This window comes from Euprymna scolopes, chromosome 7 (assembly GCF_053919585.1).
Source record: "Euprymna scolopes isolate OS-2025 chromosome 7, ASM5391958v1, whole genome shotgun sequence".
Taxonomy (NCBI): domain Eukaryota; kingdom Metazoa; phylum Mollusca; class Cephalopoda; order Sepiida; family Sepiolidae; genus Euprymna; species Euprymna scolopes.
In genome coordinates this window covers 93,858,725-93,884,259 of record NC_136488.1, presented here as the reverse complement: position 1 = coordinate 93,884,259, position 25,535 = coordinate 93,858,725, and the positions used below count along the sequence as shown (strand labels likewise).

The window sequence follows — 25,535 nt, the reverse complement described above, 5'->3', positions numbered from 1 at the left end:
AAATTTGTTGATGTTTTGATGAATACGTCGTTGTCGAGGATGAAGTCGGCATTTTTTTTTTTTTTGTGTTTAGGAAAAGATGAATGTGAATCTCATAGTCGATATCCTATTTTAAACTTTTTAATAGAAAACAAGTAAATTGGTTATTTTAAGTTTGTTAAATGATTATCTCTTGTATTGTTCCATCTTACCTATGCAATAAATGAACATGAATCCGAATCCAAAAATACGTCTTTTAGTGATGCCATATTTTAATGTTCGTTTATAAAGTGAATAACTGGATTCCGGAATATGAGAATTTTCAGAGTGTAGCCAATCAAAATGGACAGAAACCGGAGAGGGAGACGTTATTATTTCTGAATCGGATATTGGAAAGATTATGTTATGTCTATGTATCTATGGGCTAATTACGATAGGTGAAATCACAGTATCTGTGGAACATGTAAAATTTGTCCTGGTGACAACTGATAGCAGTGGTAGGAATAAATATTTAGAGAAAAATAGTTACTCCTTCCTGTAAAGATGTTGCGATTGTAATGGTTTTGCTCGTCGGATGCAATGTAGCATTTTATTATCACAACTGAATTTGTCTAAAATGGTGGTCGAAAGCTACATAAGATAGTGGCTATTAGGCTAGATGTATTGAATTTGTATGTGGAATCTGTTGTTGCAAACCTATGATACTTTGGTTCAGAAGAAAATTTCAGCAGTCATTTTATTATATAGGAGATAAATATATTAGGTGGAGTGGGGTGGAGTTGTAAACATCTAATAATGGTATAATTTTCAGCTATGGCTACAATATTTCAGTTTTAAATTATACAAAAATAAGGACATCATTAAATTGGAAGAGTTTTAATTTTAATGACATGTAAGTTTTAAAAAGTGAAGTATACCATCTTGTTGATAATGTTTCTGTAATGCAGGTTGCCGAGGGGGCTGAGAGGATCTGAAAAGAGATAAAAAAAAAAAGTTATATTCAATATAAAGAGACAAAACTGCATCTATAGCTTTCCAAACTTAAATACCATTTGAAGAACGTATGTATGCAGTAGTGCTTCGACGATTAATCGAAATCAAGAATCAGAAAAATCATAACATTTTGGAGTATCAGAATTGAAAAAAAAATTTGAGTAATTTCTAATTCCAAAAGGATTCTTTAAATTTTTTTGACAATAACATTATACATTATTGTAAACATACCTTTGTAAACCTTTTCATACATATTCCCTAAATGTTTCAGGGAGTTAATACTTGATATTATGGAAGTCTGAAGTATGATGTGATGAATAAGCTGATCAGATCTTTCTAGAGAGAGAGAGAGAGAGAGATCTAGAGAGAGAGATCTAGAGAGCGAGATCTAGAGAGCGAGATCTAGAGAGCAATCGGATTTTGATAGTGCTTCCATTAATTTATAAAAGATGAGAAGTATGGTACAGTTTAATCAAGACATTAAAAAATGAAAATATTGAGGAAAAAAAAAAAAAAAAAAAAAAGGTTATATTGTACATATCCGTTTTGGACTGAAGATCTCGGAAAAAAAATTTCACTTAATTTAATCGAGTAGTCTTTTGAGTTTTTTTTTTTTTTTTACAGCAGAAAAACATGTTTTATGACAGCGCATTGAAGGCGGACATCTTGGAATTTTGTGAACATGCCACGAGAAGATAACTCAATGTAAAGCGCCGACGCTCCCTCCCCATTTTTAATACTAGCTTTTTTCCTAAACATTGAACCTTTTGTTCGGTATCATAAATTGTTTTTTTCGCTGTAAAAAAAATTTTAAAAAAAAAACTATTTGATGAAATTAAGTGAAATTTTTTTCAGAGAACTTCATTCCATAATGGACATGTACAAGTTAAACTTTTTTTGATATTTTCATTTTTTGAATGTCTTGATTAACCTGTATAAGTACCGAAGTGTGCGATGTATATGTGATAAAAAACAAAAACTTTATTTTGTTTTCTCATGTTCTTCAGTAATTTGATACAGCAAAATAGTCTGCTTGTTGAAGACTAAAATGGTTTCTTCCTTGGGCGAGTGAAATAAATTGGCACTAGTATATAATGCAATGCTCTTTGCGTAAACAAATGAAGCTTAGTGTTTGGATAATGTTGATCATTGTAATTTCATCTATCTACTTAGCAGCAGCCAAAATAGCATAGGAGCATAAAAGCATCGACTTGTCTAGGTAGTGGAGTTTTAATTCCAGCTTGAGGCAGTTGCACTGAGAGAAGTGATACAGCAAAATAGTGTCTGTACTCCCTTTCTTTAGTTGAGCATTCTGGTGAGAGAAATAAACTGCTACTAGGATAAGAAAATTTATAGCTACTATTATCAAAAAGTGGACTACGAAACAATGAGACAGGAAAGGAAATGAATTGCTACTATGTATTATATATACACAAGGCAATCAAACAGCTTGTACGAGAAGCTGTTATCCAGATAAGCCGGCAGAGATTAAAGAATCATCTTTATAGTGCTACATACATAGTTTAGATGAACAAAGAATATTTTTAGTTAAAAACATTGTAGTCTTCTTATTCATTAAGTGCCAACTACTCTAATAAAAAAAAAAAAAAAAAGACAGCAGTGTCATCCATCCCATGAAAAGTGGAGAACATATACTCCCTTCTCCCACAAAGGGGAATTTAAGGAAGATAAAGTGAGACAACAGAGGTGGTGAGTGATGTGTTTGAAAGTAGGGGGGGGGTGCTCACAAGTTTGTTTAGAAAGAAGGAAAATGTAAAGTCAGATATGAAAATAGAGGGAGAGAGAAAAGAAGAAAGGGGGAAGGAAATATACAAGCTACTAGATTTGGATCATCCAGTATCAACTGTGACAAGTTTTAGTTGATTTAGGATTTTTTCACACACTCCTCCAGGTTCTCACTTTATCTTCCTCCTTCTGTATAAAATTTACCTTCAACTGAATAAAAATTTTCATAAGACTGAATCAATCATCATCAATCAAGTTGAAATATTAGAGTTGATAATCTCTTTAAACATGTTTTCATATCAATATTTTTTAGTTAGTTTGTTCATTCAAAATAATATCATTTTATTAGATGAGCATATCCTTTCCAAATCTTTGTGTATCATAATACTATAAATTTTGATTTAAATACTGATTAAGCTTTTCTATTGAAAGGTCAAATTTTATCTTCTGTCAATGTTAAACAGCTGCAGATGCTTCTCCCCTGTAGTTGGTTGATTCTTTTATGGCATATTCAATCTAATTGTTTTGGAAAAAGGGTTTATGCTTCAAGTTCTTTATATCTTCAAATATTTATTCATAGCTAATTGTTTGATTATTTTGTAGAAATTTTTTTTTATTTATTTTTCACTTTACATAATATGATAGAGTTTTGCAAAGGGGGGGGGGAAGCAATAACATCAATGTTTAGTGCCTTTTTGTTCAAGCCAGTATCTTCAGACAGCCTGATCTGGTAGCACCAAAGTGAACCTAGGAGTAATAGTAACTAAGGGACAACTCCACATCCTCCCAAATGGGGCCTCACCACTGGATGTCTTAATTGATCTCGAGTAATGGAAATGGAAGAGAAAATCTGATTAAGTATTAGCTAACTTACACTTCAATTTGTGCTTTTCGTTAGAAAAAGACAGTCCAATTATAATGTAATTAATAGCAAACTTGTGTTCCCTCCGGATGCAAGTATTTGTAATTCATAAAGATATTAGCATAACCATAATCAATATAAATAAAATAACTTACACTGGATTAAAGTTTTCTTGAGAGATAGCAGTATATTCTGAATTTTGGAAGCTTTTATTTGTAGCATTACTTATGGGCACCTGAGGAACAGACTGGTTGGTAGACATTCTGTCAGATAAATCATGAGCTGGGGAAAGAAATAAAGAAAATTTATTATATTAATAAAATTGTTTAAATTTAAAAAAAAAAAAAAATTTTTTTTAAATACAATACTTTTTTAAAATAATTGGTATAGACACAATTTTACTTACTTTCATTTCTTACTTCTGTTGTGGAACTCTTCATAGACTTGTTATTTTCAAATTTATTAAATAAGTCAGCTAAATAGACGTATATGTTGGGAAACAGAAGATCATCGGAATATAGTAGGTCCTCATATGTGAAATGGAAACATTTAGGAGAGGACATATGACGGCTGCTAAAGCTTCGAATTAGACGCAGATTATACAAAGAATCAGCAATGCTTATGCTACTCTTTAGAACAATGTCTGCAAAATAAAAAATAAAATAAAAAATACATTATATTTACAAAAAAATGAAGGAAGAACAAAATTGTGAGTATATATTTTATTTGTTTTACAAAAGCATTTATATGTCACTACACATTCATCAGCATGTTTCGGTCAGCCAGTTACAAGTAACAAGAGGCAATACTTCAGGAGATACTGCTTATACAAAAGTAGAATCCATAACATTATGGACTCTACTTTTGTATTAGCAACATCGCTTTAAGAGGCCTAATTACTTGTAACTGACTGACTGAAACATGCTCATAAATGTGTAGTGGCATATAAATGTTGAGTTACTCAACATCTGTTTTCCTTAATAGTGTTTTTTTTTTACATTTTAAATCATATAAAATACATGCTAAAATATTCAGTTTTGGGATGGAGTAAAGTTTAATAAAAAATTTTAAAAAATTTAATTGCCCTAATTAAATTAAAGAGATTAAAAAGTGGATCTGGAGTTTACTTTCAACAACTGCATAACTTCCACTTTCCTTATTTTGTCCTTTAGTCCTCACATTCCAGCGGTGAGGTTTCGGACAAAGAGAGTCAGAATTGCTGTTTTCTTGGATTAGAATCTATTCCATCTAGCATTATTGTCGACAAAGTTCTTGACCTTGAAGTACTTTTCTTTTTTTTTTTTTTTTAAAGCTCTTTACATCAAGTGGCTTCATGCCTTGTCTGGAGCAATTTCCATAAAAATATAAAATAATCCAAATGAGAATAGTCCAAATGATCCAAATTATTAATCCTTACCTCAAAAATTATAAAACAGCGTTTTGTTATTATAATTTGTAAAATAAATGTTTGTGTTCATGATCAGTAATTATTTAACAAATACATATATTGAATGAATTAACTTTACCTTGAAGTCGTAACTGGTTTGGACAATAAAAACTGATCAAAACAGCTAATGCACAACCTTCTCCAATATCTCTTAAGCTACTAAGAATTGGTATTGAAGGGATTGTTCGACCAAAAGGATCCGACTAAGAAAAAAGATAAACAAAACCATTTATTAACAAAAAATGTATGAAAACTTTAAACAAAATAGAGAAAATTTGCATAAAATGTAACACACACAAATGCTATAGAAAGACATACAGTAACAGAACATTTAAAGAAGTTTCAATAAGGTTTAAATTTTTTGCAGAATTAAAGACATTAAAATTTTCATTTAATTCTATCTGAAGTAACTTAGAAGTATCAGTTAGGGCTAAAAAAAAAAAAATAAATAAAAAAAATTAAGAAATCTATTTCATAAAATAAAAATAAGCAAAGAATATTCTCAGTGAAAATATATTTAAAAATAATTTAGACATATTTTTTAATTAGTTTCAATTCATTTGCCATTTTATAACCGTCTGTAAAAGTTTTCTAATTTTAGTGACAATATGATGCTAACAGTTATATTTTTTTATTACTTGATCTCATATTACAAATGTTATTTTTAACTTTTCTTACAAGAAAAAATTGTAAACATGACTATATTTTAAATTATTTTTTTATGAAAACCTAACAATATATTCCCATTTGGGCAACAAAGTCAGTTCATAAAAAACTTCTTACTTAGAATTCTTTAAAATTTTACATTAACTTTCTAAACTTTTGAATAATTTACTTCGAATTTAACGTAGAACTTATTGTCATTTCTACCTAAAAAGAAAAGTCAATTGTACTTAGTACAAGTACAATTGACTTTTTTTGTTGTTTTTAATGGAGAGTAGAAAATGAGTTCTCAGCAGTCCTATTATTCATTTCCCTTATTTTGTCCCTCAGTCCTCATTAACATGAGCAAGATTTCTGACAAAGGGAGAAGAAGTCAACATTTTTTTTTCTTTTTAGCAGTCTCTTGAGACTACTTAATTCTTCTCTTTCTATTCCTATCCTTGCTGCTATGTCACTAATATAAAAATTCGAAAGCAGTCCACAGTCACTTGTATATCCGTATCAGGGGAGATGAGGACATTAAGTTTTTGCAGGTTTTCAGGAAGGTGTTGATGTCCTCCAACATACAGTGCCTAGTATTCTGAAACTGATCAGGCTCAATATTGCTCAACTTCGGTGATCTAACAAGAACCGGTGTGTCAAAGTAATTATGCCATATACCGGAATATTGGAAGAGAGTGATCTGTACTCAGCACTTTCATGATGGAAAACACGATAGATTAGTCATCTCATGAGACCTTGATCAGGATTGTTGTGCATGGGCTGCCATGGCTTGGAATGTGGTGTAAGATAAGAAAAAAGTCAGCTCCATCCAACCAGATTGATTGCCATTGCAACAAGTACATAACATTAACGTATAGGAATAATCAACAGCAATCATATTTCAATACAAGATAAGCATCACAAAATAAACCTGAAGGAGGGCAGAGTGGCATTGATCGAAATTTATGAAAAATAAAAATATCAACGTTGATGAGGATAATTGGCGAGAGAGAGAGAGAGAGAGAGAGAGAGAGAGAGAGAGAGAGAGAGAGAGAGAGAGAGAGAGAAACTTACATAGCATCGTGGATGTATAAATATTTACAATAGAAAAATCATTATTTTTATTTATGTTTTTAATATACTGAGACTTTGGATATAAAAAACATCTCCAGAGCAAGACCCCCACCCCTTCCTTATTTTGTTGAAATTATATCGAAAGTCTCAGCAGATGAAAAAAAAAAAGATTTTATTCATTTTAAAATTGCATCATTGTTTGGTTTCAATTTCTATTATAAATATTCATATATTAATTTAATGTTTCAGTATTTTTGAGATGAGGGTTGATAATATGGTTTATATTCAGCGGTTATATTCATCTTCCGGACAATGTAACCTCCAACCTTTCTCAAATTTGTGTCGAACATGTTGACATACTGGTTCTTGTTAGATTATCAAACATTGAGCCTCATCAGTACTAGATGAGTGACTATTTGGGAACCCCAGGCAGTGTATTTAAGACGCTGACATCACCCTGCATGAACCTAATGTCTTCATCTGGCCTAACCAGAAAACACATGCGACTAAGGACCACTTCTGAATTAAATATTCACTTGACACTTCCTCCTTTGGAGGAAGCTAGTTCAACCTGCCTAGAGTGAATGCCACTGGCATGACATTGGTTGGCAACCTTTCTTAAATGCATCCTTAGGAACTTTGGGAATCTATACATAATTAAGAACTAAACCTATGTTTAATCCAGTGGCATATTGTTCTTGTTCTGTCAAGTAAAAGTTCTATTTTACATTATTTTTTTATTATTATCACCCATAGCAAGGATTGAACCTTAAACATCCAGAAGATTTTCACTTAAAATTGCTTATTAATCAATGCCTTTATCAATGCTGCAAGTTACATTGACCGAAACATTAGAAAATAACAGCCATGGTCAGAATAGTAGTTTAAATAATATAAATTATTTATACCCATCTAAAAAATTCCATAACAAAAAAATATATTTGGTCTAATTTTTTTTTTTTTTGAGGTCCAAAGGTTAAAATGTCCAAAATATAACCAAAATGAGTCAACTAGTCCAAGAATTGTAAAATAAATAAATAAATAAATAAAATAAAAGGTTGATTGAGAGTGTAACGTTTGTCAAATATTAGGTGTGTGTAGAGGATAGGTGAGTGGTTGGCTGAAGCACATAGGTCCTTAAAATGGAATAAGCATTTTCTTTATATCAATTTAATTATAGATGTTTTGCAAAAGGAGATCTATTTCTAAATAGTTGCACAAAGCATAGAATAAACCTAAAGGGAAGCTGTTACATAAAGTACATATAACTTTAGGTAACACCTTCCTTTTAGTCTTTAAGCAGGGAAACATATGCAGATTTACTAAAAAAAGGTAAATATTTTATATGTCTACTAACCATATAATGTCTACTAACCATATAAGGAAAAGGAAAAGTAAAACAAGCCCAACGTCTAGAAACCTGAAAGTAGGGAATCAAATTTTATTGGCTGCAAGAAAGGGTCAGCAACACATTTGCATTCTTTTAATTAAATATCCAGGAAGCTATTGTATTACTTGTTAGAAAATTTACTATACATGAACAGTAGCTACAATAGGGGTCATGCCCCATCTCAATACAGAATAATACTGTTTGCAAGCAAATCAATGTTATAACCACCAAAAATAATTTTAATGAAGTTTTCATTTTTTATTCAATAAATTATAGTCTACTATCTCTAACAGGCACTGACCAGTAGGGTTTTGATTTGCAATGTTTGTTTTTTTTATATTATTATTATTATTAGTAGTAGTAATAGTAGTAGGGCACCTGGCATTGCCCAGTTGTAAAATATGCTTAAAGGATTTTATTCATGCAGATTTCCTATTTATTATAATAGAGCAAATTCTCTATATCATATTGTACTCGATATATAATGATTTCAAAAGTTTAAAAAAAAAAAAAAAAAAAAACACACACACACACAAAACACTTTGGTGCCATTAACTGGAATCAAAACTCAGCATTCCAGCCAGTCATTATTTAGTGCTTCTGCCCCCATTATCATCTCAGCTATAGCCAGGCAGATTAAAAAAAAAAAAAATTTAGCAATAAGATAAAAATGTATATGTACGCATGTTCAGAAGTTAGTCGATTTACTCCAGCCAAGGTCAACTGTTTTTTTTTGGGGGGGGGGGGTTCCAATTTTGACCCTTTAACAGCTATTTTTACTGGCTAAAAACCAAATGGAATTTTTTTCCACAGGTACAAATTCCTTATACAAGTTTCAAGTCAGTAGACCAAATATTCAAAGAAAAATTTGGTAAAGACATTTCGCACACACACCAACAAAGTTACTTTTTATATATATTAGTGTACTAGAACATTTTTATCCTAAATTCTACGCAATTATATACAATGTAGAAACTATGTATCCAAAGAATTAAGCATAATAGATAAAAGAAAACAATCATCTAGAAACTAAAAAATGAATAATTAATGCGTTTTTCAAAGGAATTTGCAAATTAGTTAACTTTCAGGAATTTGCTTGCATATCTTTGAGTATACCAAGTTAGTTTTAATAATTTTAAAAAGAGAAAGCAGGTTTTTTAATATTAGGAGAAAAACTCCACTTTATAGGTGTATAAAAAACAGGTGTTAAAAAAAAAGAAAGAAAAGAAAAAAAAAGAAAAATATATTTTAGCTTTATTTTTATAGTCTTTTTTTTTTTAATTCCAATACTTTAGAGTAAAAAAAAAAATGTAATCCCATCTATCCATCTAATATATATAGATAAGTGTGTCCATTTATAGGCAGACTAGAGAGTATCTAAATATAAAAATTAATACATGTAGAATTGTCCAAGGAACATGATTAAAGTAGTCCAATTCTCTGGTTGCATTCAGGGAAGCTATGGGTTTTTTCAAACATTTTGCACAATTTACTTAAACATGTTATCTTATAAAAACTTAAATGTTTGAATTCTTCAGTTTGGAAAGAATCAGACTGACAACATTGTATGGTTTTGATTCTATCTTGAATATATAAAAATACTGGAAAATTCCTGTCTCTTATGATGAAAAACTAGTGTAGTAGTTTGTCAACTGGATAGAATTTCAAACTTTTTTTTTTTCATATTAAATTCCATCAGCTCTCCATTTTCCCCAGAGTATCAGTTTTCCACCTCAACCAATCAATATTTAAGCTAATGTGAAGGACCTTGTTATGGTTGTAAACTTCTTCAAACCAATGTGCCATCACATCAAGATGACAGACAGGTTTTGTTCCAGATCAGGAAATCATTTCTCAACCTAACATCAGACACTTTCTGTCACTTAACTATAGCGACATTGAGTATGTCATCCAAGCAACAAATCCTCATCTACAAAATAATATTGCACACCTAGTGCATGTTTAATGGTTGGACTCTATACTTACTTACAAAGATTAGCTCCAAAGACCAAATCTATTCTTTCTTCAGCAGCAGAGGATGTGAGGAAACTCAATTTTGACATACAATATCAACGAGAATTCAAATCTACCTTTAGGAGTTTTTCATCCTAGAGTCAAATTCTGATCTCTGTGATCACCATAATTTTCAGTTCAAAAGAAAGGAAGATTTTCTGTCCACGTTTCTGTTCATTGGACCCCCCCCCCGCCGCAAGAGGAGGTTGATCATATCCAGGTTTAAGTAGCCTTAAAACAAACATTCAGACTTTATTTGGATATAAATATTTTTCACCTGTTTCTTTATAACTTGTTGCAATTTTTTTTGTGTGCAAATTTGATATGATTAATTTGATTTTACACACATCAAAGTTTTGGAGCGGTCTTTGAGAATCACAATCCTTTCAGCTACCAGCGGAGAAGACGAGTATTTTATTCTAAAGGCATTCACTTAATGTGCACATTTAGTGATGAAATTGTTATTTCAAACTTAAACATGACATCAACTAAGTCTCCAAGAGATGCTTGGACACAACTAAAATATTGATATTTTTATTTAAAACATTGCAATAAAAACGTTATCGAAATAAAAAAAAAAAATAAATAAATAAAAAATGTTTTTGCCTGAACAAATAGAATTCATGCCAATTAATTCATGTTGGTGACAGATGGTTTGTTTGCATTATTTTTAAATCATTAACTGGTAAAAAAGTACTTGGGTAAAAAAAGAAAAGGAAAAAAAATCGAAAAAAAAAAAAAAAAAAAAAAAAAAAAAAAAAAAAATCAATAAAGCTAGTCTTTCTACTCACATTAAAAAGTATAAATTAAGTTCATATAAATCCAGCCTTTACTCTATTAGTCTCATCGATATATAGAAAAAGAAAAACTTTTAGCAGAGACATTACACAGATTGATATTATTATATTACTAGCTAGAATATCTGTACCTACACAGATAAAATTAATTCCCCAAACAAAAGTTTTACAGCAATTGTATGTCCCCTTATAAAGATTAAGGTTAAGATATGATACTAAACCTTATATCTAGAATCCTTATTCTAAGTTTGATCAAAATCAATTAAAAGATTTAGATTTAAAAAAAAAAAAAAAGTATAAAATTTAAGGCCTAAGGAAATCTTAAGAAATTTAAATTCAGGGAATCTTGCTTAATTAGTTTCAAATGTGCCCATATCATGGACACAATATTTGAAAGAAGTTGTGCCCATATCATGCCTCTTAGCATATACTCCAAAGAAATTGAAATCTGGGGAATAATTATTAATTGATATCTAATTTCTATTGTCACTATTTTACAAAAATCTAAGATATCCAAAACTTTACAAAAAGCTTCCACCCCACTTTTTACAAATCTAAATAACACTAAACATTATGACCTTTGTGTTTAGAAGCAGTGTTCCAAAATTAATGATCAGTTAATTAGTTCAGGTGTGAAGCCTATATATGTAAATATATAAACATACATATGTAATTTTATACAGAGATTCCAGAGGAATTTACCATGTGAAAGATTTCCAATACATTGCTAATAAAAAAAAAAAATTCTTATTAATCTGGTTCATCTCTTTCCGGGAAAATTACCCCTTCCCTTGGTTCATTTAATGGAAAAAAAAAAAAAGCCATTGTATACAATTAAACACGATTTGCTATTTTACTAGTAATTGGCAGAGTATTGCCATAAATGACCTCAATAGATATAATAGAATTTTGACATTAGCATAGGTCACAATGATATTATACTAATGGTGAACTTCAATTATTATTAGCAAATCTTGTTTGCGAAAATGAAGTAGCATCATGACAAATGTATATCTTTTATCCTAAAGCTGAGTTACTCAACATTTGTCTACCTAAAGTTTTTTTTTTTGCAATATATTTTAATTGCACAAAATACATGCTAAAATATTCCTCAACTTTGAGATAGTCATGTTTGGCAGGAGGTCCATTTTACTTGTTCTAATCCACCACAATTTGCAATTAACACACAAACTGACCCATCTTTTACTGAACTTCTATCACTTTCAACCTCTCTTGCAGTAGGTTGTTTGATGCCCCCCTTCCTTCCAAACTCTTATATGGTGTCTATCACACTGGCTTCTATTATTTTCCTTATATTAAAATAAACAATAAAAAAATTGGAATAGTCTATTAAAAACAAAACGAAATATCACCAGAATAGTATTATTTAACCCATAAATGAAGAGAAATGGGAAGATGCAGTAGGCAGAAAGAGACTAATTTAGATTTTGTCAATTTTTTAAAAATATTTAACTGGCTTTGCAAACTTACTTTCACCTGAGTCTAACAATCATATCCAAGATCAATGGGTGGCCAAACAGGTCACTTTTCTTTTTTCTAATTCTCAATAAGATAAGTATTGTCATCTTAAAAAAACAAACGTTTTCATGCATACTATTGTATTAACACAATAGAAAAGTTATCATAAATTTTGATTTGACCAATTTTTGTTTTTGTGAGAGTCAAGAACATAGAGGAATACGTTTTGCCTTCATTACAAACCTGTTTGGAAGTTGAAGATACAAGTTAGATCAAGTAATTAAAAAATAAAAAATAAAAAAATCATACATCAAAAAGTTGTAAAACACTTTTAGACATTTTCTACACATTTTATATAAATATGTTAATGATAAAGGCAGGAACATCAATATATTTGATAACACCCTACTTGAGCTCAATGTTCAAATGCTTAATATTCACAGGCAACACAAATTGAAACAAATACATTGAAGACATTGCCAAGGCTGCTGCAAAGAAGGTGGATTCCCTCTACTGTACTAGAAAATTACTTGCACCTGAGAGTATCGTGTATCTCTACAAAGCCCCCATTTGCCCATGCATGGAGTACTGTCGTCACATCTGGGCTTGTGCATCCACCACAAGTTTCACTCTTTTAGACTCCAAAAACGAGTCTCCAATTTAATAGGTTTTGCACTATCAGCCAAGCTCCAGATCCATTACTGTAATGTTACATCCCAGGTGTTTGTTTTACAAGTACTTTAATGGAATGTGCTCAGATAAACTCACTTCACTTGTACTCCCTTGACATACATCCACCAAATAAACCTGTCTAGCAGCAAAATCCCACCCCTTGATAGTTGAGGTCCCTAGATGCCGAAAATCCTTTTAATCAAATAGCTTCTTCCCTCAGACTGCTACACTTTGAAATCCCCCTCTCGTTTCTTGCTTCCCTGACTGAACTGACATGCAGAAGTTTAAATGCAATGTGAACAGATCTCGCTCATCTCTTCAGTCTCCAGTAGGCATGGTCCAAAATAGTAGCCCTCTTACATCCAAATGGCAATATACCTTGTTTGAGGTAAATATATAGATATTTGTTGACTGTATGTCTTTAAATGTGTAATCATTCAGTTAAATATAAACTATTTTCATTTCAGATTTTCTAACAAAACTAAACAAACAAAAGTTCTTGTTTAGAAAACAATTCAAAGAAACAAACTCTAGAAAAGCAGAATTATTTGACTTCTTTAAAGCATCAAAGTAAATTGTGATAAAACATTGAAATAATAATTTTTTTTTTTTAAATTACCTTTGGTTCTTCATGATGAGTACGATATTCTTTCCGTATAAACTCTTGTACATAAAGACAGACTTTGTTCATCCAGAATAACAAAGCATCCTCCACAGAATTTGGTACTTCTTTGGAAATGTCAAAATTGGTTAAAGATCTAGAAGCAAAAATTAAAATCATTAAAACGTTTTAGAAAAAAAACTAAGAAAATTCACAATGAAACAAGAGGCATGATATTTAATGTATCTTAAAACTTTACTGTGCGGTGGTGAGTGTTGAACCCACAGTATTCAGAACAAAATGGCGACTAGAGAGAAATGAAAAGGCTACGGTTTGCTGAATATGTGGTGTAAACAGGACATCTAACAAAACAAATTACCAGTATTTGAATCTATATAAAAAGATACTACATACAAAATTTGGTTCAAAAATATAAAATATAGATCCCTCAATTTGAACACTCTAGAGAGAACCTTTGAAAGAGGCAACAAAAACACCTACTGCTTGAGACTAAAGAGAAGACAGACACTGAAGGCAATAAGAAACATCAAAACAGTGTTGCCAGAAAGTTTGTGAACATTTGTATGAAAAAAAAAAAAAAAAAAAAAAAAAACTGAATTTATTAAACGTGCATTCAAACCCCAATTTTCCAAATAATAAACACAAAAACATTTAAAATGTTTTGTTTGTGTTTATTTAATAATTAATTTAAAAAAAAAAAAAAAAAAAAAGGATTACTGACTACAAAATAAAAAATTTGACACTTGCAAAAATATTAAACTTACTTTGAATTAGTGAACTCAAGTAACTAATAAATTAAGCTGTGACACATTTGAGTGCTTAATTATTCAATTTAAGCTAATAACATTCGTAATAAATTTATTGGGAAACAGGAAGAGAGACTGCACCAGCTAATGTAAATATAGTCTTGCAGATTAACAATGCCAAAAAGAAAGGCAATATCCAAGGATATCATGGAAGTACATTTCACCAGTTTGAGAAAAGCTAAAAGACTATTGCCAGTTCATCTTTGAAAGAAGTCATTTATAAATGAAGGACATTCAACACAAACTGTTGTGGATGGGAATCAACACAAGAAAAATAATCAAATAATCAAGGCAAATACATCTAAAAAGGGATGCAGATCTATCTACACAGCATCTGGGGTAAAAGTGCAGGGTAGTTTAGTCATCTTTACCAAAACTTAACATTAGAGGAACAATCATTAAAGCACAGTTTTGTAAAATATCAATAACCCTGTGCTTTAAATCAATACTAAGCTTTGTCTTCCTCATTGTGCCTTTAATATAAGAATACTGGCACGTATATATAAAAAGTCGTAGCATTTGTGTGTGTTCACGTATACATACAACTCTCCTACAGCCCAAACCATTGGACCGATCATGACTAAACCTGGCATGATGATGCCCCCCCCCTCCCACACGAGATGGCGCACAACATTTTCCATGGTTAAGGTCAAGGTTATAGTCTATGTATATATACTCTCCTAAAGTCCATATGACTGGACCAATCATGACCAAACCTAATATGATGATGGTTTCCAACTTAGGAATGGTGTACATCATTTTACAAGGGTTAAGGTCATATTTGGTGCAGCTCCTCGTATCTCCCCCACCTAGGGATGGTGCACAATAAGTTATCATAAAGTAACCTTATCTTTGATAAAAATGTGCTTGTGATACTAAACAAATGTTAACCATTGTGATTCTCTGTAATTGTTCCCATTTTTATGTGTAACAATATAAGTGTCAACATTGATATAAACTATTTGCTTTAAAAGTCATAGTTGGATTTCAGTCACTTCAAGAGGTAGATGAAATATTTTAAGCACCCAAGTTGTTTTTACATCATCTACTTACTGCAAGAGTGCTCATGAAGTGGCGTACAGCACAGTCCCATGCAAAGCACAGATATCTTTGCTAGTCGGGTAATATTCTTTGATGGAACTTTCTAAAATATTCTACGAAATAAATATTCTAGAATGTTTTACATTCTCAATCAAAAATGTGAATTTCTTATAATTACAAGAATCATATTTAAAATGATTTTTCTTAACCTTAACAAATGACTTCATCTTTTCACCTTTTGTATAATTTCTTTGCCTTTTTTTTGGGGGGGGGGGATTTAGCAGTATAGACAACAAAACAAAAAGTGATAATATAACAAATAAACGTTATGAAAAGTAAGATAAGCTACTCTTCTACTTACCTGGATAAGCTTTTTGTGGTTTAACTAATTTTAAAGTGTTTATTTACTTCGAAACACAAGTAGTGTTGAGTGCTCAAGTTTGAACGAGAACATAATGACAGACACAAGACAGTCATCTGGAAGCCTTGACATTTATAGTGACATTTATTGGGTGTGATTGTGCCAGTATTTTGCTTAAGTTTCAATTTTTGAGTAATTATTGAAACTCCCCTGATGACCATCTCTTGTCAGCCAGTGTTCTTGTTCTAACTTAAGCACTTAACTTGTGTTTTGAAGTAAATAAACGCTTTAAAATAAATTAAACTGCAAAAAACTTATCAGTAATAGTTTGTTTCTTTTTAATGTTAAAATTGATAATCTAAATTGTTAAGATTAACAAATATATTTAAGTATACTCAAGTACTCTTATGCACACACACACACACACACACACACACACACACACACACACAATGTACCCAGCTTTCATGAAAATTACTTGTATGTCAGGCAAAAAATTATCCATTTAAACAAAGAGAGGGAGCATTAATTTAACAATAATGCAAGTATAATTGAAAAACTCGGCTGGCTTCACCGGTTATGAAGAGATTAAACTGTCAAAGGGGAGAAAAGAAAAAATTGAATTCATTATTACACTTGATTCTTTATATATGGTTATAAAGTCATAAGTGTATGATTGTTATCTTAATTCATATTAGCATACAACATATGCTGGATTTAAAATGATAGCACAAACTACACCACATAGAGACATCAAAGAATAAACATAACATTGGAATATATACTTGTGTTAGATGGTATATCATCTGAGACATGTAAACAGTTTTGTTTTTTTTCTTTGTTTTAAAGGCGGCAAACTTTAAAATAAATCATAGAAAAATATTTTGGTGCTTATGCACTTATTGAACCGCACCATCTTCAAAATAGTATTTTCAAGTTTAATTAAAGTTTTACAATATCTTTATGAAATTGTTAGGTGAAAGTACAGAATAGTTATAAAACACCCTTCTCTCCCCATGTTAAGAATGGCTTTCTAAATAATAACATCCATTTCAGCACGGTTCAATAAGTGCATAAGTACCAATATTTTTATTATACAAATATGTGGCTTATTCCAAACATTAATTTCTGGCATTCGTAATTTAGATACAATTTTGAGCATATGATGCTGTGGCTCATGCATATATGGCATAATCTAGAGGTCCAATTTTCAAACTACACCTTAAATTAAGGTGCAATAATGTGTCAAATATCTTTCAAGTGGTCTATTGTGTCTAGTTTATCAGTAGACATGGGACTTTATATCCCTAATAAAAAATAATCTAATGGGGGTTAAATCGCACGCACATGAATGCCAAGGATTATTTTAATGGAGGATTTATTAGTTAGAGTGCAATTACAAAAGCAGAGATATACTTTGAAATGTGGGTTACTTTATTCAAGTATCAACCAGCAAAGACTGAATTCTTTCTGCGTAACTTGCATAATTCCCTCACTTCCATTTATTCGCCAAGGTTAACCTTTTGAACCATAATCCAATAATCATTTTCTCCATCTGCAGCTTTTATGCAGCACTTGTTTAGCAGGGTTGGTTACATGCATTGCATAATACAGAATGATCTGTCAAATTATTTATTGCTAATTAACTCTTGGAAAAAGAACAGCAGGAGTCAGCATAAAAGATGCAGAGCCATAACAGATCCATTCTCAAAAAACAGAACATCTTAAGAAAAATGGGCAAAAAGCATGGCCTGCAATCATGCAACCTGGTAAGAGGTATGCTAAAGAGGTTTGAAATATAATGTACTGTGTTGTCTCAATGGAGATTGCATGTGTATTAACCCAATACTAAAAAACACAACTGTAAGTTGAAGGCAAATCAGAAATCTGCGTATTTAGAGTCCAGAGAATTAATCAATAAGGGCAAAATAGATTCCATTAGAGACTCATTGATAGCCAATTTTTAAAACTTGCATCTTTGCAAAGAGAAAAAGGAGGGGACATAGAGGGGGGGGGAGAAAGAAAGGAGGGGAACAAACGGGAGGAAGAAAGGAGGGGAACAAACGGGAGGAAGAAAGGAGGGGAACAAACGAGAGGAAGAAAGGAGGGGAACAAACGAGAGGAAGAAAGGAGGGGAACAAACGAGAGGAAGAAAGGAGGGGAACAAACGAGAGGAAGAAAGGAGGGGAACAAACGAGAGGAAGAAAGGAGGGGAACAAACGAGAGGAAGAAAGGAGGGGAACAAACGAGAGGAAGAAAGGAGGGGAACAAACGAGAGGAAGAAAGGAGGGGAACAAACGAGAGGAAGAAAGGAGGGGAACAAACGGGAGGAAGAAAGGAGGGGAACAAACGGGAGGAAGAAAGGGGGGAACAAACGGGAGAAAGAAGTGGAAAAGAAAAAAAGGGGGAAAGGAAAAGAAAGAAAAAATTACATTAATTACACAAGATGATAACAAGGCATTCAGTATTGCTTGGGCAATTGCTCTAATTATTACAATAACAGCCGAATTAATTTGCAAGGAGAGTCTACTAGAACTGAAAAACAGTCTGACCGATATAACCTTCACCTTGAGTGGGCTAAACTGGCGCTTTCAAATGATGCCGTCGCATTGCAAATAATTCCATTTCATTCTTGGCAGTTCATCTCATCTTCCATATATCAAACAATTCTCTCTTTCATAAACTGTTCACTCAATCTTTTTCAAGGTCAGACCTTAGAGGTTGTTAGCTAGGTTTTTATCTGTGAACCATGTCATTTTCACAGAAACGAAGTGTTTGTTATCCAGATTTCAGACAGGTGACGTGTGGTGTACCTAAACCATCTGAGGAATAACTTCAAGAGGACTTATTCAACTGATGATTACCAAGCCAGTCTAACTTCGCAATGGATGATGTGCTTAATCTGTTTTATGCATAGGATTTTACAAATACGAAATACATCAACCCAAGATGGTGATGTCCACTTCCCCCATGATCAAATAATTCATTAGAAATTAGAAATTTAGGATACCGGATAATTATTTCTTAAAACAGACCTTAATTATTTGGTGGATTTAAGCATTTTTTTTTTAATTCCATTTTTTTTATTAAATCACATACATTATAATATGACATAACTGAGGTTATACTTTTTTCTTTTAAGAAAAAAATGTGTATATTCAGCCCCTATTTGAGTGTGCACAGGGGCAAAGTTTCCTTTGGGGGGGGGCTACTATTCTAATCTTGATTGTCATTATCAGGTTTCAACTGATATAATCTCCAGTCTTCTTTAGATGCAACTTTGTGAACATAGGAGTTCACACTTCACCATTTATTATTAATCCATGATGGCAGATCATTCTAGTTCTATCACTTATGACAGGGCTGAAGTGTTTATTATTACGTTATTCTTAACACATTTAGCCATTGTGCAAGGTGTTAACATGGCACAATGGATAAAAGCGTTGACCAACAATCACTTCTAATGTGAGCAGTCAATTCTAGTAAATTAAATGAAGGAGTTTAATTTTTTTATTTTTGGCCTTTGTGTCTTTTGTTATGGCTAAACATTTTGTGAATGCCCTTCAATTTGTTTCTGCTTCAGTTGTTCTCTCTGCTAGGATTAGCTTTGGGCTATTAATGGTGATAAGATACTTTAGAGGGTTTCCAATGACATTGCCGTATTAGTTAAGAGGTTGTTGTGCAATACAATTTTTTATGGAAAACTTTACAATGAAATTGTACATTTCCTCCATCTGATGTATTGTAGCTAGCATGGCATTGTTTATTACATCTTTCAGCCATACATAGGCTGAAACATTGTGAAAATCAGCAAAGAAAAAAAATTAGATGCGTTTGATTCAAAGTGCCTTAGAAAGATTCTAGGGATCAATAGAGCGATCAAACTACCAACCAACCAAGAAGTCATGAATTCACACTAACCAACAGGTAGTGTCTAACTCAGACATACCCTAATTATTGGCCCCAGACAGAACTGCCAACCAAGTTTTCCAAGAGACTCCTACTGGAAAAAAGAGGAAGATCAAGAATGAACTGGAAGCAGACAAAGATTTGATTACAATGGAATGAAACATGATGGTATACTTTGATGTCTAATGCATTGCAAGCCACGAGAGTTCGTAAGTCTAAGTCAATTGTGTTGCTAAGATAGGTGAATTGCGTTCAACACTTGCAACAATTCCTGTTTTGATGGGAGTCTAATTTCAGCTTCAGTTCAAATTTATGTATAGGTTCCAGAGTCCAAAAAAGATTTTCAAGTTCAAAATGGCCGACAATTACATTGTCAAAATAACAGCCAAGATTAGAATAGTAATACAAATACTAATTTTTAATCCTCATCTCAAAAATTCTGACAATTAAAACAGTATTTTTTTTTTAAATTTATTGTCTAAATTAAACATCTGATTTATTCTGGTAGGTTCACATAAATTAATTATATATAATATGTAAGAGTGTTTGAAAAAAAAAATAAAAATAAACACATGCATAGACAGTAACTGCAACATTTACTTTAAAATGATAAAACTAAAGGTTTTCCTTTTTTAAATTTGTTTCAAAATTTTTGGAGATGAGGATAGATAATTTATATTCTTTTGATTGAGACAGCTGTTCTCATCTTGAATGGGATTCTCCCAAATGTTTCGATTTATATAACCTTCAGGTACAAATCCATGATGCAACAGATGAAAGTGTCAAATAATTATCAAATGTACTTCTACTTAGTTATGGATAACAAAATGAACACAGGATTCAATTTGAAATCCTGTAGAGAGTCACAAATTCAACAAGACGTCTTGGAAGATGATTGGAGTTTACATCTGTTGAAATGTTACATCCAAAACAAGAACAGTAGGGAGTATAATTTTTAAAAGTGCAAAATGTTGATGCCTTTAATTTAACTATCTTTGCAACTTTAGTGAAATGATGAGGATTTGGAATGCATGTATAAAAAAAGATAATTCCAAGTAACCTATGAAATGTCCATATGGCCAAATCACATTAACCAATAAACAATCGAAAAATTAGCCAAAAACATTAATTCTTTCACCCTAAACTGGGAAGTTTTCTACAAGGAGGGTTTTTTTTTTTTTTTTTTTTTTTTTTTTTTTTTGCGTCGCCATTTTTGCAAGTTATCATATCAGTTGGATTGACTTTGCTTAATTTCAACATTCTGAATTTTCTGGTTGGACTGTGGAGACATCGGCAAATATGTCACTTTTTTTTTCTTTCCTCCTTCGCACTACGGGTTCGAGCCTGCCTGCCTACTACCACTTTTTTTTCTCTCTCCATCCAAACTTCCTACTGTTGTTTCACCTTCCCCCAGCTACTACCAATTTATTTTTATTTTTTTTTTACCCTCCTCCTACTGGTTTCTTACTTGACACAAGCAACTCCGAGGAACCCCGCTACTATACCACATTTTTTTTTCTTTTCAACCCCTTCCCTCAGAAGGGGGAAGGTCCTTACTACACCTCCACATACCCGGGCAACAGGTATCCTCGATAGTATTTATTGAAAAATAAGTTTTAGTTACAGATACCCAATAACCATTATATGAAAAAAAAAATTTGCATATTTGAAGTTGTCATGGGATTTTGAATGAAAATAACTTGTCAGATTCACTTACCTAATTGCTTGTACAACTTTTTCTATACTGATTAATTTGTGGGTGTAACATTTCATCAATGCATCCATCAAACTTAAATGTGATTTCTGAAAAAGAAAAGAAAATTAATATGGAAATCTGAAGAGGAGAAATGTATAAATGCTAAAAAAAATGAATTTATATCATGATTTAAACAAAGTTATAAATAAGCTAATTCTAACCAAAAGATTTTTCATAGGTTCATTTTAAAGAAAAAAATGGTAGTTTTTCACAATGTCTAGATAAAAGTAAAAAAGAAGAGTAGTAGTCAACCATAGTCAAGGGCAACCCAAAAGCTTTTTCATTGATTTCTACAATGAGGTGTAAAAGAGGATGTCACTCATTTCCAGGTTTAATCCAGTTACTCTTGATTCTTACCTTATAATGTTGAGTGTTTAACAAGAATCATGTACCATTTTTGGGGTTTTTTTTATGACTCTACAGAGGATTGAACTCCAGTCTCCTAGCCTATTATCAATCACTACTCATTAATATTTGCCAATATATAAGTTAGCTTTAATTAAAAAAGAATTTAATACTTTATTTACAAGAACTGGGGCTTTACAGAAAGGAGTGCACTTTTTGCTGTAGCCAAGGAGTGGAAAGCTAATTTTTTATCCAGTAATGGGGAGGCAAGTAAATCTGGACTTATTTGAAAATAATGTCTGTAATGATTGAAGTTTTTCTCAATAAGTCATTTTAAAATGCACACAGAATGAGGCAGGGGTGGCTCTTTTTTTCTTTTTTTTTTTTGTAGGAGTGCGAGACATTTCCAGGCTATTGGAGATGATAAAACTCGGAAAAAAACAAAAGAAAAAACGATATTCGTAGTGTAATGTTACATGCAAGTGAACGCTAATTCAGTTTTTCTAACCAAGGATGCAGATGAATAGTAAGGCAATAATCTGGTGGATTTGTGGTAGGAGTCTTGACTGTTAGTTCACTTAGTACTTCCCACGATGTCGGATAAACACCATATTCAATATTCATTTGAGACAAGGGACATAACTAAATATATAGAAGAAAGTCACCAAGTTCAATAACTGCAACTTTAATATTGCTGGTATCTTCTGGTGTAAGTTCCAACAAAAAACACAAGTTAATAACACAAGTCTCTTAGAATTTCAGTAAAGGCTCCCATCTTTGTCAAACAGTTTGCGACCTGTTCCTGTTCTCTAATCCATTCAATTTGGATTTCTTCCTTTACCAACATTTTGTTTACTCTCAAATGTCTGTCACAAGATCTGATGCTTTTAAGGTCTCTACCAAAGATGCATTGTCTGTTTTACAAAGTACTTCAGTCAACTTGGGTAGTCTGAAAATTTCTTGCAGCATGGGAGCTATCAATGCACCTGCATCAGCAGCTTCATTGAATGCAAGAGTCTCGGATGCCAATAGGCTCTTTGTTACTCTGTCAAGTTTTTTTTAATGACATAAGAGCCAGTCTATTCATCTTGCCATAAACAAAGATGATAAATTCACTCTGTAAGGGACCATTCTCCAAGCTGGCATAGGTAGCATCAGAATAGCAAACCACACTCAAATCTGAAGGATTTCCCAGCTGTGGAAAGGATATGGAACCCGTCTTTGATTTAACCTTTAACAGTAACTTGTTGGCTTCAAAAAGTAACTTCACTTTAGATGAAGTTCTGATATTACTCATCCTATACACATCAAATGATACATCAGGTTGAGTCTGGGTAGATACCCACATCATTTGACCTGTTAGTCTTTAAATCTGCCATCTCTTCACTCAGCTCATCATTTTTCCTTTCTTTATATCTATTGGAGAAATAGATGACATAATTATTTTGGTTTATAATGATCCCATCTTCTGTTTGTCTAATGCACAATCCCAGAAATTTGAAGGTTCCATTTTTATGCATTTCAACCTTGAATATTTTCATTAATTCTGAAATCACATCTTTTTTAAATAATCATTTCCACAAAATATAAAGTCATTTACATGCATTACCAGAATACCCATCAACTTCTTGGATAAATCGTGCCAAAGAAACAGTACGTTGTCATATGCACTTACCAATTCTTTTAGTTTAGTTCATTCCTGAATAACTCTTGTACCATTCAATCAATGCATCACTCAATCCATAAATACATCTTTTCAGCTTCCACACTTGTGACTCTGGACATGCCTCAGATGGTGGTTTGAGAAATCATTCTCTTTCTAGCATATCACCTTGTAAAAATGCTGAGGTGAAATCAAGGGTCTCCACCTGCCAATTCTTAACATGGGCTGTTAATATTTCAAGATGCACAGCTTCATAGTTGCATGTTGGAGTCTGGTTTTAGGTTACGTGAATTTTCTTCATAGCCATGTGCTATAAGACAAGCCTTCGTTATCTTTTTGTTATCCTTAACTTTGTTATCACCCATCTTGTTGATATGCATTTTTGACCTATGTTAGGGACACATTCATACACTTCATGAGTTTTCATGTTTTTTATTTCTTTCTCCTTTGCATCAATCACATGTTTTGCTGGTTTTTGTTCAGACGTGAGGAAAACGACATGTTCTTCATCATCTTCTGTTACTTGAGGAAGTTCTTGCCACTGATCAACTTTATCCCAATTGATACACACTGGACATTTATTTTTTTGTAGCTAGTTATATATTCTGCCAATGGCCATAATTTCCAGTTGATTTTGGTTGTATACTCATAATCTTTCCTTTTTTCCACTTATTACTTCCAATAATTTTATTTTCCACTATTTACTCTCTACTCGGCCTTGTAGCATTATCTTTCAGTTCCTCCCTGTAACTATTGGAAACGAGAAAGAAATAAAAACCATGAAAACCTAAAGTGTATAAATGTGTCCTTAATATAGGTCAAAAATGCATATCAACAAGATGGTTGACAAAAGAGAAAGTTAAGGATGACAAAAAGATAACGAAGGCTCGTCTTGTAGCACATGGCTATGAAGAAAATTCATTTCATTTCAGGAAATTGCATTTTCTTTATTCCTTGGCCTTCCAAGGTCCTTGTTTACCTTCATCAAGTGACATATATGCATCCTATAGAATGCTCCTCCATGGCGGATCAATACACATCGACTCTTTACCCCAAACTTTGGCAGGGCCATGCCGTCCTTTATAGTTTTGTCTTCTATAGTAAACACCAGCCCCTGTCAAATCGTTCACCTGCATAATGTCTATTAAATCACAGTGCTCTCCAAATTTTTTTTACTTGATTCAGCCTCCATGAACCTTTTTCTCACAGAATGTAAGGCATTTAAATTTATTCTAATCATATCACTGGTTGTTGAAGCGTCTAATGTGGGTAACTGGTCAATCAAAACTGACGGCATATTTATGTTGGATCCAAAAACAAGCTCATTTGGGTTATGTCCAGAATGATTTTGAAAAGCATTTTTGGCACTAAAAGCCCAAGCCAAAGCTATTTCTGGTTCACATTTCTCATCTTCCAATGTTTTCTCCATTGCTTCCATGGTGCCATTACTGAATGGACTTACAGCGGCTGCAGTGCAGGTTTCAATATTCAGTTTTTCATTAATCTCTCTGTAACCATAGTTATTAAATTCTCTTCATTATCACTCAAGAAGCGTTTGGGAACGCCAAAATATGCTATCCACATTAAAAACATATTGCAAATAATTTCTTCACTCTTCTTGGTTTTAATCAGCCTGGCAGCAGAGTACCTAGTGAATGCATCAATTAGGTATAAAATCCAGCATTGGTTATGTCTGAATTCTTTTAAGTCCATACATATAGTGTCATTAAACCGGTTTCCAAGAGCCAATTCCACCACTGGATGAAGAGAGGGTCTTCTAAGCCTTAAACAAACTGAACACGAATCACAGACATCTATAATATAAATCTTACCTATCTGTTTAAATGTATGTATGTATTTCTGCCTAAAACTTTCGATAGATGATGGATTTTCATGATATCAGTATAGTTTTGAAGCTTGACCCTTTGGATGACA

At 32.2% G+C, this 25,535-nt stretch overlaps 1 protein-coding gene across 9 annotated transcripts in view; it reads right to left on the bottom strand.

Moving 5' to 3' along the window:
• The window catches only part of LOC145279835 (calmodulin-regulated spectrin-associated protein 2-like), a 273,839-nt gene that overhangs the window by 97,572 nt on the left and 150,732 nt on the right, over nucleotides 1-25,535 (bottom strand). For all 9 annotated transcript variants that reach the window (XM_080131267.1, XM_080131269.1, XM_080131268.1 and 6 more), the window contains exons 5-10: nucleotides 21,554-21,639; nucleotides 13,717-13,855; nucleotides 5,107-5,230; nucleotides 3,987-4,223; nucleotides 3,736-3,862; nucleotides 897-949 (exon numbers count right to left, since the gene is read on the bottom strand). In XM_080131267.1, the coding sequence (XP_079987393.1) occupies nucleotides 897-949; nucleotides 3,736-3,862; nucleotides 3,987-4,223; nucleotides 5,107-5,230; nucleotides 13,717-13,855; nucleotides 21,554-21,639 (766 nt within the window). The remainder of the gene's footprint in view (nucleotides 1-896; nucleotides 950-3,735; nucleotides 3,863-3,986; nucleotides 4,224-5,106; nucleotides 5,231-13,716; nucleotides 13,856-21,553; nucleotides 21,640-25,535) is intronic.